We start from the raw sequence: 18,550 nt of genomic DNA on the forward strand, positions 1-18,550 counted from the left end.
ATATTATGGATTATACTATTATGCACTTAATGTCACGTGGCGTGCCAAATTAGGACCCATACAAATATCCAGTACATAAACTCCTATCAGTTAATGCACCACCGGAAGCGAAACCTCCAAACTGAGGCAGACATGTTGACCACGGTAAATAAGGTAACAAACATCTCTCAAACGATCTGGTCGGATGTCTCTGATGTTTCCACGGCCAAGCGGCACATTTGCATGGTTTGAGGAACTGCTTTGAAGTGCTGCATTGGAAATTAATTTAAGTCACTTTTCGCCATTTGAGCTCAGTGACATACTTTTGGAGCATTCAAATGGAAGGAATTACAATCTCTGCAGTCGCACTGTTTCTGAAAATGTCAAGAAGTGATGCATTATGAGGACGATCAAAATACAGCAAGTCCGAGTCAATCAATATCAGCTTTGAAAACTGCACACAGTCTTTATGTTTCTCCATTTCACGTAACTTTAGCCACGCTTGGCATTGAATTTTATTTTATTTTTTTAAGAATTCGATTACGTTGTGGCTGTGCTGTTTTATAATACTGGGCTCAGAGTCTAATTGGAAAAAAGATTAACAGTTGCTATCTTTAAGACTATTTGTTATAGAAGCTAATCCCGTCATAGATTTGAGTTTGTATAGCTTAAATGTGAAAATAAGAAAGTTTATCAAATTAGTTATGCATGTCCAGAAGGAATTTCTTTTTCTCTAAACAACAACCTGCAGTGGTTCAATTTTCCAGCAGAAGTGAAGCGTCTGCCACGAAAATGATTTCCTTGAAAAATGTCTGCAAAGCCGCAAATCAAATTAGGCATCGTACCTTACCAGCATGAATAAACCTGCCAAGCCTCTTGTGCAAACTCTTGTATCCAAATGTACACATTGAGAAATCCAAATCATCTGAGACACCTTTCCAAAGTGCAATCAGAGGGTTATTGATTTGTTTTGTACCTTTTAGTCATCAAGGCAAGATCTGAGGGCTTCCATATCATATCCTTTAGGGTGACCATATTTTCATTTGCATAAAAGAGAACACCCGCCCCGGCCTCGGAGATACTTAAATAAATGATGCTCAAAGATGCCATACATTAAAACTATTTCGTATGCCTCCTCTGTAGGAGAAAATAATAAAACAAAAAAACTAACTTTTTTGAAGTCTTATTTGACAAATGAATATATTGTAAGCTAAACTTTTTTGCTCCTGCGATCAATTGGGAGCCGGATCGAACACACCATACGGTTTGGCAGCGCAGAGCTCTACCGGTGAGCTGAAGTTCTGAGCCACTGACACTGCTCGAGAACTTATTTGAACACTCAGGAAGTGACGTATGTAAAATACTGAACTTTTTGCTTTAAAAAAAAAAATTTTTAAAACAAAAAAGATAACAACACACGCACACAAAACCTGCCTGCCTTTTTTCCCTGCACCCTTGATATCGACTACAGAGCAGTTCGCGGTCTGCCGGTCGCATTAACATGGTGCACAATGCCTCACATTTGTTGCGCAATGAAAACTGGACATGAATTTGTATTAAAAAGTTAAATAAAAAAAATTAGGGGTGTCAGGCGATTACAATTTTTAATCGTAAATAATTGCATGACTTCAATAGTTAACTCGCGATTTATCTGTTCTAAATATACAATAAAATATACAATAAAATTTAGTATCTAAGTTTTCATACTCTTGTTAACATAAGTGTAAAAAAACAAACAAAGTTCAACTAATGGAAATATGGCTGCATCTTTTAGCAGTAATTTCTTAATAATTCATAAAATTTTGTTAAAATTAAAAAGATGTACTGTACGGTAAAAAACGAGTGTGATATTGATTTGTGTTGATGTCATTTTTCTGCCACAATATTGCATAATTGCATTTGTAAGACATTCCCAGTGCATTTTTCATTTCTGGCTTCATGACTAGACGAGGTTCCCATTATGATTGCTTGAGAAACGCTTGCCTGCTTACAGAGCACTCCTAAACATAAAAAGGATGGTACAATGTTGTTCAATATTTAAAGGTGCATTCCAGGATCTTTTGTCGCTGTGTCTTCCGGGTGGATCATTTTAGCGATTGTTTCTCGATCCCGTCAATCAATCTGCCGTAACGATGTCATGCGTGCTCGTTAATAGCTGCGTATGCACACGTAGAATGTTCGTAGCATGTAGCCGCTGAGCTTAGGACTCAGACATTCATCGTTGTAGCTCCACCGATCTCACCTCATATTTTGAAAATGGCTGAGAGCCACAAGAGGACATCCGTCTATGAAGTGAGGCCAGCTGCAGCGACTGATGAAGATTAAGATGATCCCACACGTTTTCAGCATTTGATAGGCGTTTCCCCCGACGAGCAGGAGAGCTGGTAGGATGGTCTTTTGCATGCGCAGTTTTTAGAAAGTGACAATTTGGCTTCTACTTTTTGAGAAGAACCTGGAATCCACCTTTAATCACAATTTTAAGCTATGAACATGAGCAGCAGCTTAACAGCATCGTCCTCTTGTCTCCATCTTCAGCCAATTCTGTCGTTTATGTCACCATAGGCAGTATTTAGCATTAGCATCTTTCTCCCCCTTTGCCTGCATTCCTAAATGTGTTTCTTCTTTAAAATGATCCCCTCAAGGGATAATTGCACTTAGTCTTGGACACGACACAGAGAAGCAGATCACGCTCGTGGGGAGATGTCAACGTCAAGCTTTTAAGCTAGCTGAAATGCTAAAGACACCTCAGCTAACAGACAAGCGTCTCTCCACAACTATTCTGAGCAACACTTGCTTTTGCTTTCATTTTTATGAGCTGAACTCAAAGACCAAAGACATTCTATGTACACAAAAGGACAATTTATCTCATTTATTGCATCCGCAAGCATAAAAATGAATTTCATGACTGATATCATAGCTATGTAAAGACAAGCTATTTGAATTTTATCCGAATGATTTTTACAATATGCTTTTAGACAGATATTTTGAAACGTGAATAGAACTTGATAAAAAGAATAACAAGACTACAAGAAAGTCTGAGGAATCTCACTGTGTTCATGTCTACTGGGCATTTCTGTCTGATGAGTTTCCAAAGTGTTGTGAGCACGCAATTCCACATAATTACAAGCTGAAACACTTTTCAGCAACATTCTTGATGCCCAAGCAATTTTGGCAGTCCTACAAAGGTTTCCCAAGGGCCGTGGGTTTTTCCAAATAACATCCTTTCTTTGTCCGGCCTATTTCTCCGATAACTGAACTCACTTGAAGAGCAATATAAGTTTGGAACCATCTTGTCAATCCTCATAAGCTCATGAGAAATGCGCTCTTTGCTTGTCTCAGCTCCATTCTAATTGAAGTGCTCTCTTCTCTCCTCACTGTTTACTCCTCTGAAGACAATCATGAGGAGTAAGAGTTGGATCTTAATTGTCTTGAGTCAATGCATTTTGGACAAAGGATTTGCTTGTTTTGTTCTTCGTTCAATTCATCTCAAAGTGAAAAAGATTCGAGATTCCAGTGAGACGAAGAAATGAGGACCGCCGCAACGTTTCCCTCTGGGAGGGCCACTGTAAGTTCCATCATTACTTCATTGGAATGCTTGTAGACAAAACAAAACAGTCTGAAAAATATTGTTGAAAGGGTCAACTGCAACTTGGAGATGGTCATAGACATTCAGGAAGTTTCAGAGTTTATTGGCAACTAGGGGTGTCAGGTGATTACATTTTTTTTTAACCATAATTAACTGCATGACTCCAATAGTTAACTCACAATTAATCACAAATCTTATATCTGTTCTAAATGTACAATAAAAAAATGTATTTTATGTTTTCATACTCTTGTTAACATAAAAGTGGAAAAATAAAATAGTAGAATAATGGCTGCATGTTTTAGTCATTGATACAGTAATTTCATAATAATTCATAAAATTGAGTTAAAATTAAAAAGATGTACTGCACTGTAAAAACCCCCCAAAAAAACGCATGTGATATTGATTTGTGTTAAGGTAATTTTTCTGCCACTAGATGGCATATTTGCATTTGTAAGACGTTAGTGACAGCTCAGTGCATTTTTCTTTTCATATAAAGAGCGACCTAATCTTTAACATAAAATAATATAATACAACTTGACCCCAGTCTGCACACATACAAGCATTATTATTAAATGTATTACAACAAAATAATGACTGCGTTGTGACTAGAATTCCAGGCTTTCCCAGTAAGGGATGGTCATTAATCACGTGCTAAGAAAAAAAATGGTGGCGTTAAAGAAACTTTAAATTAACTCAAAATTAATGCACCAATTTTGACACCCCTATGGACTATATGCCACGGAGGAGGCGGGACTTCCGACTTCCGTTTTTTCACCCATCAACTTTGTTTTCGTTTCTGGTTTGCGACGTGTGGGCGGCATCCTAGTACTTGCGCTTCCGCCTTTGTGCCCCTCGGTTGCGCGTCAACGGGTGGGAGGCTGCGAGTGTGTAGTGTCTGTCTCAGTGTCCAAAGCATTTCAGGTAACCCTTCCGCCAATGAGCAGGAGCGCGCGGTTGGGGGTCGCAGGGGTGGGGGTGCGAGTGTTGAAATGCGGCCAGCAGTGGCTAGAAACGGCGCTGATGTGTAAAACCCGGAAGTCGGAAGTCCGTGGCATCTACCCCATACAGGTGAAAGACTTGCAAGACACGTAGGGGAGACCGGGGCTAGTTGTATCACGGGTAAGTTGTCACATGGCATTTTTATTGTCCACCAGAGGGCGCAACAAAAAGGTGGAATATTAGTTTTCCTCATATAAATAGTCAGAGGTTGTGAGAAGAGAATAGCACTTTGTGAGCTGAGTGGCAGTTATCTGTTTTACACAACCCAAAGTAAAAATGTTCAACTTCATATATTTTGAAACAGGCGTCGTACATAGACAAATTCTAGCAGCAAATCATGTGTACTCGTTAGAGGAGAGATTCAGGAATCTTGTCAGGCCTCAGTCACTGCTCAGTTTTAAGATACCTTTAAACTAGAGCAAGTATTAGCCAACATGGTAGTTTGGGGCAACATGTCTCAATAATTTTGGGGTTTGTTGTCACATATGCAAAGAATGGGCCAATGAAAAATGCACCTCTGGCAACTCTGATTACGTATGCCAGAATTGTTCTTCAGATGAAGAGTGAGGAAATTAGTTTGCTAGGTTTTGTTTCATTGTTTAAAAATGTTTTTTTAATTTCTTGGAATTACAATATGCCCACGTCAGGACTGGTATAAGTTTCATGATGAACCATCCATCAGTCCATTAACCGAAATGCTTTATTTTTTTAAACTCAATTTAATCTCAAATTTCCAGTTTAAGGGAAGCTAAACTGGCATTTGAGGCGGAGAGCTACAACCAACATGCCAGCAGTTCCTAAGGACTTTAATCTATTTTATAATATTTTATGTTAGTTTGCGCAATGACTATGATGAATTTAAAAATAATAATAATAAATGATTTCTCTGGCTGTAAAACCCCCCAAAACAAAACAAAAACAGGAGAACAAGGATAATTGTGTCCTTTTTTTATTAGTTGGAAAATCCAGTGTGACATCTTACCCCATATAGTGTGACAATTTACCCATTGTTGGGGCAACATGTCACATGTTCACTCCTTCTGTTTGATGACTTGTAACTCTGCACTGACACAAGGTATGAAAATGACATGAATACAACAAATATACCTGAGACTTTGGTCTTTCATCTGGTGTACATTTTGTTCATATATAATGTATTGATTCCAAGAAATATATAAAAGTATAAAAAGTGATACAACTAGCCCCGGTCTCCCTACACAATCACAAACAGTTGTGCCACTGTTTGTGTCCGGCAACAGTACAAGCTTCAGAGCAGGGACGTATACGACGTACTGGGCCTGAAATTCAGCTCAAGAAATTTGAGGCCCCAATGTGTGTCCGGCCTTCGGTCTGACATTTTTTGAGGCCCCAAATACTAACCAATGAGTAGGTCTAATCATTTTTGTAATCTATTGTACAGTGCATGAAACAACTCTACAGTATGGCAGCCTGACACAAATCTCTCTACCGGTCTGCTTATTGCTGCTTCCTTTTTGCTCCATTCACTTCTTTTCCTCCAATAACAACATCAAACAACAGCTGCGGTGCTTCTATTGCATTCAGTTGATTATTAGATTGTGTAATTGTACTTGATGTTTTGACTGGACATTGTAGTGTAGCAAAACATGAGGTTTATTTGTACTCAGCATTCCTTTTATTTTTTCACGTTATGTTATGATTGTTGCTTCCAGTTGACATATCTCAGCGGTGCCTCGTGAAACTTGTAATGTATGTGAAAGTGAAGTTTAGGTTCACCTGAATTGAACCTGATCAGATATTAAGCAGTGTAATTTCCTGTCAGAATATTTTAATTTCAAAGCTTTCCACCTCATGTCACACTGCGCAGTAGCTTTTGATTATTGTAACCATCTCAGATGAATACAAAGCGCTTAGCCAGAACGTTAAAAAAACATCACAAGCCTGCAATCATTTAAAGTGCCATCTCTCAGAGACTTGGAGTCAGAGTCTATTTATAACTTCTATCACTCCTGACAGGCAGGTTATTGGAGGCAGCATCATCTTGTGTAGTGTAAACCTGTTGTGTTCCAAGCCAAATGAATCGTGATGCGTTTAACTGCAACATGCCATCCCTCAGATCAGATTTGAGGGTTGACTAGTGTAATATCAAATAAGAAACGGAGTAACTGAGATGTTGTAAACAGTAGTGATGGGAAAATGAAGCTTCATGAAGCACTTGTAATATTTTTTGACGCCTCTAGATGCCACTCTTGGTTGATAAATGCAGTGGAAATGTAATCAATTTCCTTTGCACTCGCCTTTTATATTTAAACCAAGAGCACCATCTAGGGGAGTCAAAAAATATCACAAGTGCTTCATGAAGCTTCATTTTCCCATCACTAGTAAACAGGCTGTTGGTGAAGGCGCACACAACAACAAGCAAGAATGTGTCAACAGAAACTGGTAATCGAATGACAACAGGCTAATGAAACAATGAGGCAAACCTGGATAAGGCGCGAGTGGATGGAGTGGTTGAAACCTGCGGAATAGGACTGATGAGATCAAGTGGTCGCTATATGACACAGACTGAATGACCAAACAAAAAAGGCACTAACATGAAGCCCAGAAAAGCGAGCCGGAATTAAATAACAATATAGGAAGGCAGTGTAAAACCAGAAGACTTAAAAGAAACTAAAACCAGCTACACAGCACTTATAAGTGCATTAGCAGCCACCCTGATTTCAAATGCCATTGCACTTATACCCCATAATGGGCCGTGTTTATTCACCCTTTTCAGAGCCATAATCATTTCCGTCTGAACATTTTGTTCACTTCTTTTCCAGGTCCAAACTTCAGATGACATTCTTCAACCAAAGTTAGTCTCAAAGTGTGGTATGGGGCTCCCATGTGGTATAGCTGAAAATAAATAAATAAACAAACATACAAACAAACATCAGTTGTGTTTTAAGTTCAATATTTTCTTTTAATCTTTATTTTTTTTTACAATTTGAAATGTACTTCTTAGGAATAGAAAAAAAATACTCACCTTATTTTTATGAACACTTACGCCTACTAACTTTATTTATTTTTACTGTTATGACGGTACGTGGTAGCCTACCTATTTTTGAAGTGGTACCACACCATGTAACTGTTTGAGGACAACTAGTGTCTCAAATGTAATCGTTGAGAACATTACTCTTGGAATTTATGAGCAGCAGTTAACTTTTGTTTGTAAAACCCTTTTGGGAAAAAAGGATACGTTTCAACGAGACGACAGCGTGTTGGAAGAAACGTACAGTACGTCACGTGTGACGCAGCGTGCGGAGAAATGCAATGCAGACAGAGAAGCGGCAGTCTGCGAGCAGGTGGCGTTGAACCCAACAACGAATTGTGGCTTCGGAGGAGCACGGTTGGAGCTCGGATGTGATTTGTGCTTGGGACGATGTGGTTGAAGAGGACGCCGCTTGGCGAAGCTGCCGCTCGGCCGCGGCAGACGTGACTGAAGAAAGTCCGCTGAAGTGAGCAGGAGGATCGAGCGGCTCTGGGAGATGAACTTGCATCCCCGGTCGATCGAGCGACCCGCCAGCCTTTTGCTTCACTGCACTTCGGTAAGTCAACTTTTAACATGTATTTTTTTTGTTGTTGTAATATCATTGGTGAACTCCATTTTACCTTCCTGCCAAGACGCGTTATGCGGGCGCGGGGGCTTGCTGCTGTCATCAGACTGCATGTTATTTTTTGAAATAACAAGACAAAACACAGTCAATTACTATTACATTCGGTAGATAATCTTAGTTTGATTACAAATGAATATTCCGAAATATTTCAAACTTAAAATGATGCCATGTCCACTTCTGTCTGACCTGCAGGAATATTGCGAGCATGCATGCAGACTCACCCAAGTTATGTTTTTCAAAGAGATTCCCATCTTTTAGATGTTCACATTTCTCTCCCCTTTCTCTTCAAAAAGAGTTGTTTTCAAGAAAAGCGGATAGGTCGGCTTTCAGGTGAATTAAATATGCAGTTTAATTCTGTTCTCTGAGCTCACTTATCAAGCTTTCATTTCCCAGCAACTGATGATTTGATGCAAATGAAGCTGTAGGTATCTTTCATTCCAGATGGTATTTATTAGGGATGTTTGATACTCAAATATTTAGTACTCACCGATACCAAGTGCCGATACATGTATACTCATTGATACATAAAATAAAAAAATAAAAAACAATGACATATTTTTTTAATGACATACAGCAAATTTCCTTAAAATTGAATGAAATTAATGGCAATTATGTTTTTTCAATTTTCTCGTAAAAGTCATTTTGCATAGAGCACACAGTAAAATGAAAAAAAAAAGAAGATAAATAAAATTAAACAAATAATCCAGTGTCCAGGGATAAAAAGTCCCAATCAAAATATGTGGTTGTACAACTTATTTTTAAAGATGCATGACACAAGAGTGTTAAAATAACCATTATTTTTTTTACTCACACATGCTTTATTTTATTTTTTATAACGAACAGGAGGCCCTATTGTGGCACAATGGCTCTAGCCCCTATTTTCCTGTAGAGTCAAATAATGATTACGGTTTCGGGACAGAAACTTAAGGTTTCTCCTTGAGCTTGACGTCAGGTGCGTGCACTCTCTTGCTCCGCGGTAGCGCTGGGAAGGCGGAAGTGTTTGGGAGTGTGTGGACGAGACCATGGAAAAATACAAGTGTGTGCAACAGCGGTGTCAAAATAATAATAAACAAGACAGCAGTGCAACCCTCCGCCTCCCGGCGGCTCCTTTTGTTCAGCCATCGGGCCGAAAGTTTCGCGACATGCAGCGGGAGTTGTCCCCGAAGGTGACCCTGCATGCGTCTCCCGACCATGGTCAGGATAGCGATCAGGAAAGAATGACACCTGTCAAGTGTGACAAAAAGTGCAAAACTGAAGTCGCACAAGCGTCACGGGAGGACGTGGATCAATATTGGAGCAGCGTTAATATTGGAGCAGGTGGAAAGACCTAAGAGGATGAAACGGGACCCACAGCTTGCTTTCTTATTGCTAAAAAGGTAAGACCTCGACACGACTTATGATAAGCAATGCACAATAAAACTACCACTAACTAACGTCTCGGCACGCTGGGTGCGTGCACATCGCTGGCTTCCATTCAGTTTTTCACCAGAGGGGTCGCATATCTGAAAAAAATCGGTAACTTGCCTTCAGCTCCTTTAAGGAATAGAGTGAAGTGCAAAGAATTCCATTCAATACAAAAGTGTTTCAAGTCATTTAATAATATCTAACATGTTACAAATTCCTCAAGCTGTTTAGTGTGTGATGTTTAATTATATCTTAATCCATGCTTTTAATTTGGGAGGCTGCTCTGTATAGGAATTAGTATACATAAAACTCAAAAAGAAACGAAAAAGCCACATTATAAATATACTGTAGTGTGTATAAGAGAAAGAGCTATAAATAGCGTCTGCAAGGGCCGTGACGTCACCGTTCTATAGCACCGCAGCTCCGATGACATTAATAGGCAATTAAGAGCGCACAGACGTGTGTGTTTTTATAATCAGGAACCCGGCTGCTGCCAGCGGGATCGAGCGGATTCGCCTCCGATGGGCACCAGGGGTTGATATTCGGATTCACGGCATGCCAGTGGGTTAATTCTGTGGGTGCTGTCCCCCCTGGCTGGGCGTGGGCGGGTCTGCCCCTCTGTTGGCTGCTGGGTGGCGGCTGCGTCTTGGCCGTTCCCTGGGTCTCTTGGGGGGTGCTGCGTTGCGGGGCTTTCCCTGGTGTCTGGGGCGGCGCCGTTCCGGCGTGGTCCGTCGCTCTGGGCCCGGCGACGCGGTTCGAGGCCTGTGGGCCGCCGGGGTGCCCGGTGGTTCCCTCTCCCCTCCCCCTTCCTCCCCCTTGCTGCCTCTCCCTCCTCGCCTCTCCCCGCCCATCCTCCGCCTCCCTGTCCCTTTTCCCTCGTCACCCTTCCTCCTCCTCTCCCCCTCTCTCTGCGGCCCTGCCGCTGCCCCCTGCCCTTCTTGTCGTCTCCTTCCCCCCTCCCTTCCCCCTCCCCGGTACGCCTTCCTTCCCCTCCCCTGGGCCGGGGGCTCCATCCATGGCCCGGGTCTCGGTGCTCCAGGGGCCGGCGGGGGTGGCTGGGGCTTGATGTCGTGCCCGTCCCGCTCCGGTGGGCGTCCTGGCACCTCGGGCGGGACCCAGTATCCGGGGGGCGAGCCCTATCGCCCCGCCGGGCTGGTCCCATATGCCCGCCGGGGTCCCGGTGGGGTGGGCGGGGGCTTGGTTCGGCGGGTGCGCCTCCTGCCCCCGCCCGGTTGGGGAGGGCCCCGCTGGTCGCTCCTCTTAACTCACTACACTAGGTTTGCACAATACACTTTTATAGACATATAGGACACATAACACACTTTGGGGGGTGGGGTAGGGTGGAAACACCGTCATTTTCCGGATTTTCCAACTCCCCTCCAATTTTAATGCACCACACAACTGGGGGGGGGGGGCTTGTGGGGGTGCCATCGGTTGGGGACCGCGGTATAGAGCAGTGCTGCGGTCCCCTGTCCGTGTCCCCGCACCCCCCCCCCCCCACCCCCTATCTATTTTTTTTAATGCACCACATACACTCAGTAACATGCTTGGGAGGCGGGTGGATCGGAGCGTGGGAATATCATTTCCCTCGGCTCCGGTTCACCTGCTCCTAATTTTAATGCACCCCACACACACACACTTGTATATACACTGGGTGGGGTCACATTCACGGTTTAGGGGTAGAGTTCGCCAGTCGGCGAGCTGGCGGACTCAGTAACAGGGGTTAACTTCCACAAAGAACGCTGGGGTGACGACCGGGGCCTTCCCCCGCTGGGCCTGGGGTTCGGGGGTGTCGGCCGTCCTCCAGTGCTCCCATCTCCCCTTCTGCCCCCGGTGTTCCGTCCCTCCACGCGGCGGGGGGTGGGGTGGGCGCGGCTGCCCTCTCCGCTCCGCTGTCCGACCCCTCGTCGGCGCCGGTGCCTGGGTGCGGGTGGTCCCCGGGGGCTGGGGGTCGGGGGTCGTGGGGGGTGCGGGGGTTGGGGGCCGGTGGGGTGCCTGGCGGGCCTGCGGTGCCCCGTCCTGCTGCGTTGGGTCGGGGGCGCGGGCCGTGTTGGGGTGGGGGGCGCTCCTGCTCCTGGGTTTGCTCTCCGGCCGGTGGCCCTGGCGGGGCCCGGGGGTCGTCCTTTGGCGCTGCCGCGGCCTGGGGGGCCCTGAGGTGTTGCACTTGCTCTGTCCTGGCGGTGGTCGACGGCTCCCCTCTTTGGTGGAGATTTTCATGCATGCCAGATCCACCACACCAGCATCTACCGAAACTCAGACACAATCTGCTTCCTCCTCAGGTCATTGAATCGGTGGAGGCTGGTGTCTGTGGATCTCACTCGGCTTCGTCTGTCCTTCCTTCCTTCCCTCAGTCTCTCCTTCGGTCTCTTGAGGTCTCCCTGATTTTTAATTTTTTGGGGGATTTGTTGGAATTTAGATGTTTCTTGGGTTGGGGAAGAATTCTGGTAGGTGGCCCGGTGGGTGGTGTCTGGTCGGTGCTGGACTTCACCTTCCTTGGTTTTCTTTGGTCCCCTCGGGTCTCCTGACGGCGGTGTTCGGTTTCGGTGAACGGTATGGGATTTTTTCTAATAGGTTTTTGGTGAGCTAACAAATACACGCACGCACGCACGCACGCACACACGCACGCACGCACATACACATACTCACCCACATACAATTTTATATATATATATATATTTATATATATATATATGTATGTATATATATATGTATATATATATATATATATATATATATATATATATATATATATATATATATATATATATATAAATAAATAAATAAATAAATAAATAAATAAATAAAGAGCAATGATGATGACATTTCCGAATGAACAATACTGAGCTCTTTATAAAAAAAAAAAAAAGAAAAAGAAAAAAGGAAAAAAAAAAAAAAGAGCGCACAAACGTTAACGAGGCAGTTCAACGCGGCGAAGTTATGTGAGCTACAAACATATATGAACCACAGATATAGGTGATATTACTCACAACAAGAGTACTTACTTATTGTCAGTAATGCACGCCGAAATGGCGCTGCATGCCGGAAGTAATGAAATGAACAAGTGTTACCTCATAAGGAGACACACAGGAAACGAATGAAACAGAACAAGACTTTCGTTCCCCTGACAAAAGCGGGGGTCAATACCAGTATCGATTCCGTCGCGAGTAGCGATACCACGGAATTGGCCTGGTATCGGCCCGATACCTGGTATCGGTACTTGCCCATCCCTAGTATTTATGGTAATTAAATCCACAAATAAAATGAAACAGACTTACATTTACTCTCCAGTCAACCATCTAGCAAATGTAGGGATGGAAAATAATATTAGTAAATTATCAAATTAATAATAGACAAAATATTAACATCCATCGTTTTTTTTTTTACTGCTGAAAAGGGGGTGGGGGAGACACCCTTGGCCACCACGTGCCTCCGCCATTGCCTCTGACTACTGTAGGCTACTTGCGTGTAAGTGACGTGAGTGCGTCCAGCCCAGCAGAGCCAACTTAATTGGAATCAATCCACCTGTGGTTTATTCAATTTATTCTGCAGCAATCCACCAATCTTTTAAGCTCGTATCTCGCTGAGCGGCAGGCTTCGTTCAATGTTGCAAAATGTTGCAATGACACTTGCCACACACTCCCAAACCGTTTTTCTTGTCACAGAGAAATTTTGAACATGTTCAAAATTTTATGATGCAGAACATTGGTAGCGTCGAGGAAGTGGTGATTGCACTCTTTAAAACATCTTGATACATTATGTAAATTTATACTTGTCATCTTCTGTGACCTAATAAAGAAATACTGAACATGGAGACACGCAAAACCGCCATTGCACGCTATATTGCTCAGGCGTTGCCTCCATTTCCGCTCCAGTCGCCAATGCTGTGACTGCCTTGTTAAGTTCAGAAAGCGTCTGATGCTATATGAGATCTTTCCTGGGAAGGATGCAGCCGAGTGAGACGCACTCTGAAAACACATCAGCCAAGAAATGACATATTCTGCCATTGGTTTGTCAGTCCTCTTTGAAGGAACCTGAACTTGTGCACTTAATCGATGCTTATTCGCCTTTTCTGACTTGGGACACATCCACTGAACGTAAACTGTGAATGAATACAGAAACAACAAAGAGTCATGATTCATTGACAGTGCAGGCCAGGCTGCCTGCAAACCCTGGAACAGGTTTTTTTGTTTTGTTTTTTTCACTTTTCCTGAATCTTGTGAACGTCATTGAAATATGTGCAAAAGATAAAGCACACTTTACATGCTTCATGTAACTGATGCAGGGTAGAATGGAGGGAGACCATCACTGTGGAAATTTGGCATATTCCAAGGCTATACAATGCTAGCATACAGCTAGCCGGCCCCCTTCATTACCCTACAAAACCTGAACTATGAAATATATGAGACAACATTCTGATTCTTTGTAAATAGAGTATTTATTGGTCATTTTAAACAAACAAAAATATATTTTTTTAAATCAACTTCTGCATACGACTTTTGATTTGTGTCATATTTGATACATACGGTCACAATGCTTTAAATTAATACATTTATATCTGTAAAATATCATAATAAACAAACATATCAATATTTCCAAAAATCTCAAAGAACATTTCCCACTATTAATAAGTATAGTTGTCTCTCCTTTCTCAATTGGGGCAATCTTGCAAGGTCGCTGGAAGTCATCAGCTGGGTGATACTGCCCTCTAATGGATTATCCGTGCAATGCATGTGTCAAATCATATACGTCAGGGTTTTAATGGGAAAAAATATATTCATGAAATAGACGGCTCAAAATGTCTTGCATGCCATTTAATATGATACGTTTGGCATTATAAAATCTTAAAATCTGGTAGGCATATACACAATTCCGACAACATTTACTTGATTTGGATGTAAAAATACCCTCAAATTAAATCTGAAAGTCTGCAGTTAAAGCACATTTTGTTCGTTTCATTTCATTTCACATCCATTGTGGTGTGCTCATGTCCCATGAATGAAGAGATGAAGAACTTACTTTATGCATGAGCTGAGCTCATTCATCTATAAAGATCCAATAATACACATAATACTCACTCCTCTATCACCATTGAATAGGAATTATAAAACATCTCAGTCCATGTGCACCTTTTAAGACTTATTTTAAAACTCAAGTTTTCATTTAGGAGAGTAATGATTAGATCAGTGTTTTCCAACCTTTGTGGAGCCAATATATATACATATATATTTATTTATATATATATAAAACAAGAGAAAGAAATAAAAACTACTCAAAGACATTAAAAATCATATAAAATAAAATCATAACCTATATAAATGTTCGAAAAAAAAGAGTAGAAAGAAGTAATCACTTTTTAACTATATAACTTTTTAACTATATAACTCAAACATTCTCAAACAATAAGACTAATTTTAAACATAATTCAAAACACAGTCATGTACGTTCACATAAAGTCACATAAAAATACAACAAAACAAAGCAAAAAATCCCTGCACGGACACCAAAGCACCTTAATATTTTACATTTTGTCTGTGGCACTATAGGCATTAATGATTTTAGATTTTAGATTTTTCTTAAACCGCGATAAGAAAGTACATAGCTTCAGCTCATCATCAAGACTATTCCACAATTTCACATCCAAAACTGAGACACATCTGTATTTTACATTATTCCTCACTTTATGTATTCCAAACATAATTAAACCCCTTAATTTGGAGATCCCTTTTCTTAGTTTACTTTTTTTTTTTTTTTATACAAAGAAGTAAGATAATATTTACTACACGAAAAAGTTTCCCCTTGTTATGAAGTTCACAATATCCATAAATTTCAAGATACCCGATTCGAAATGATTGACACATGCTTTAGTCACACCTTGACTCTGAAAGGCTATTTTTGTTGCAGTGAGTTTTTGTAACAAGTAGAGACAAAAGTTAGAACCAGAGAAGGACAATTTTTCAACAGATCTTTTTAATAATATTTTACTGTCAGGTCATACGGACAGTTTTAATATATCTAAAAACGGCAAACTCTCCTTTAATGCAATAATATATAAAAAAAGTGTACGCTTGCCACTTATGCTTTTGTTTTGAAAATAAAACTGGATGGAACCATTTTCAGGGCAAGCAATGTTGTAATAATGATTGCCATGATCATTTTAGTGGCAGTTAATAGTGTTTCACTTTTTCATCACCACCAACCACAACCGATTTTAAACAGCCGGCACAGCTGTTTCCAAAGTGAACAAGACACCAAGGACACTCCAAACTCACATCATTACAAATGGGATTAACTATGGACCAATGCAATACAATTATCAGGCGATCACACCCAGGCTTTTTCCTTTCAAAATAAATAACAAGTGACATGCATGTCATATAGAATTAGCAAACCCTGCGGTCACACGCCTGAGTTTGTCTTTTGGCAGTGACTGCAGAAGGATTATTATTATCTCAGCGGACTGCAAACAGTATTGCTTTTGTAATCTGAACAAAAATAATCCTGGATATTTTCCTGGACCAATGTGAATAATTGGAAAGAATGCAAGAACACTTATCGTAGCTAAACTTAATAGTCAGATGGAAATGGAACATTAAGGTTCTTTCTATCCTGAAATATGGATTACATGTTGCTGCCATCAGCAGTGACAGGCTCTCTTATAAAAACAGTGATTTAATGACCTTAGTACAGGAATTACATATGTACCTGAATCATGCAAAAATATGTGTACTATTCATGAGGAAAATATCATTGTAGAATAAGTCGATTTAATGCTGGCTCACTTTATTCATATAAATAAGTATCAGCATTTAAACTATTGACAGGAACCTTGAGAAATGAAAACGGGGTCTCCGAAATGAAGACTCCAGTTTTAATCTAATAAATAATCCCTTGAGGAAGATCAAAGATACATTCATAATCAGATGACTGCAAAACCAGGGACTAATTAAAACCATATTTTGATGCTGTTTAAAACATTTAACTGTCAGGAGATTGTGTCATAAACCCCTGATTCAAGTTTCAATGTCAGATATTCCGATTTTCTTTTTCTTTATATGTTTGCTTAGCAAATAAAGAAAATGGCTCCTCTGCATTATTGATACCCATGGTGTTTCATTAGCTTTTTTAAATTTCCACCCAAGGCAGGAAATGTATGCATTTTAATGTCCCCTTCAGTTCCCATTGAAAGAGGGAGATCATATATATTTTTTTACCACCATGTCCTTTTTGTAGCTGATACTACCTGCCCAAAAAGTTAGTATTTTTTTAGACTAGTATTTTTTATATCAATAGATGTGTAAATCTGAGTGGATGTGATGTGTTGAAATCATTGTCATATGTCACTTGTTCTTAAAAAAAAAAGATCCTGGTTTGATATAACAGACATTATATACATCTCTACAAGGATTTTCATTTCATTTCAGTATGTTTGAGTGCAACAAAGGACCACATTATCCACAAGATCACCCTCTGCAGTTGCCTGTAGATCAATGGTGTTAAATTGACGGCCTGCGGGCCGGATCAGGTTTGCAAAGGGGTTTAATCCAGCCCACGAGAATATCTTGTAAAGTAAAAAAAATGAGTTCGGCCAAAATCAAAACATATGAATTTGTAATTTCACAAGCGATCCTCAGATGAGCAACTTGTACACAGAATTGACTTGGATGTCATTATTTTAACGTTTACGCACAATATAAAGTTATTATTTATTTATTTATGTAAATAAATAAATAAATAAATGAATAAATATAAATATAGACCAACATAAATCAAACCTTAACGTGCTGAATAAGACAAACATTCAGCTACTGGTAACACAAACACATATTACATGGATTAATGTCCTATAACTTAATTAACTGTGCCACACAATGCATTGTGGGGACAATATATATGCAAAACAGATAGATATGACACGCCCGGAACTCATATGGGCAAAGTGTTGCTGCGTTCCATTTGCTTATATTTACAGTTGAGCCCCGCTGTTTAGCGCTGGCCTGCAAATCTGTGTTTAACTGATACCAATAGTTTTTAAGTTATATACTATGATTATACTGGTCCGGCCCACTTGGTAAAATATTTTCATCCATTTGGCCCCTGGGCTAATATGAGTTTGACACCCCTGCTGTAGATTATAGCAATTGAAACATATATTCATAGCCTATAGAAGTATGTTAGCGGAGAGGGAATTTATTAAAATTGTGCACTTTGTGACAAGTTTTTGCAATTTGGTATGGTGTTTGTTAAATTTGTGGGCGCAAGGTTTTCAAAAAAACACTGCATCCAAGTTGGGGTTGTCCCCTGGTGGCCGATATGTACAAATTTAAAAATGGCCGCCAATGAAGATTAGAATGTTGGCATATGTTGGCACCAGATCCTTGTGCAACGCTTTTTCTATGGCCTTTGTGTGAGGAATCCATTTATGAACTTATTTGTCAATTTAAAGGTCATTTTCAAGGACAAAGGCTATTTTCATTGTTAACATTTCTTCAAGCTGTGCACGAGTGGTTAATTCGGACATTCATTCGAGTGGGCGTGGCAAATTAAAAATCTGCAGACTCATTTCAGATGGTGTGATGTCACCCCTGTGTTGTCTATATGGTAACTGTGGTACCCGTGAGTGCACTTTCTATGAGAGTTACAGATTCACCCTGTGGGAACGCAAATCGACGCATATTAAAAGAGAATGCATGTGTTTGGAGTCCATACACATGAAATCAAACCTGATCTTCTGCTCTTTTGACCATACTCTGAATCTTTTCATGGCACGCTGCAAACCTTCTCTGGTGATTTCACGCATTGCAAACACAAATGCGCGTGGTGATCATGGAACACTGACACTGATCCAGAGACATTGATTTATTTCCATTCCATTCATTGTTATGTTTGTAGTTTGCAGTAATGTTAAACTAACCAAAGCATCATATTGCAAAGTGGCTGTGAAATTTGA

The 18,550-nt window shown here is 40.8% G+C and overlaps 1 protein-coding gene across 2 annotated transcripts in view; it reads left to right on the top strand.

Annotated features, from left to right (window-relative positions):
• The first annotated feature begins 7,797 nt into the window (after nucleotides 1-7,797).
• Nucleotides 7,798-18,550, top strand: part of sntg2 (syntrophin, gamma 2) — a 67,973-nt gene continuing 57,220 nt past the window's right edge. For both annotated transcript variants that reach the window (XM_086094010.1, XM_086094011.1), the window contains exon 1: nucleotides 7,798-8,130. In XM_086094010.1, the coding sequence (XP_085950136.1) occupies nucleotides 8,071-8,130 (60 nt within the window). In that variant the 5' untranslated portion in view covers nucleotides 7,798-8,070. The remainder of the gene's footprint in view (nucleotides 8,131-18,550) is intronic.

This window comes from Leptonotus elevatus, chromosome 14, assembly GCF_054856555.1.
Source record: "Leptonotus elevatus isolate MCC_2025b chromosome 14, RoL_Lele_1.0, whole genome shotgun sequence".
Lineage (NCBI taxonomy): Eukaryota > Metazoa > Chordata > Actinopteri > Syngnathiformes > Syngnathidae > Leptonotus > Leptonotus elevatus.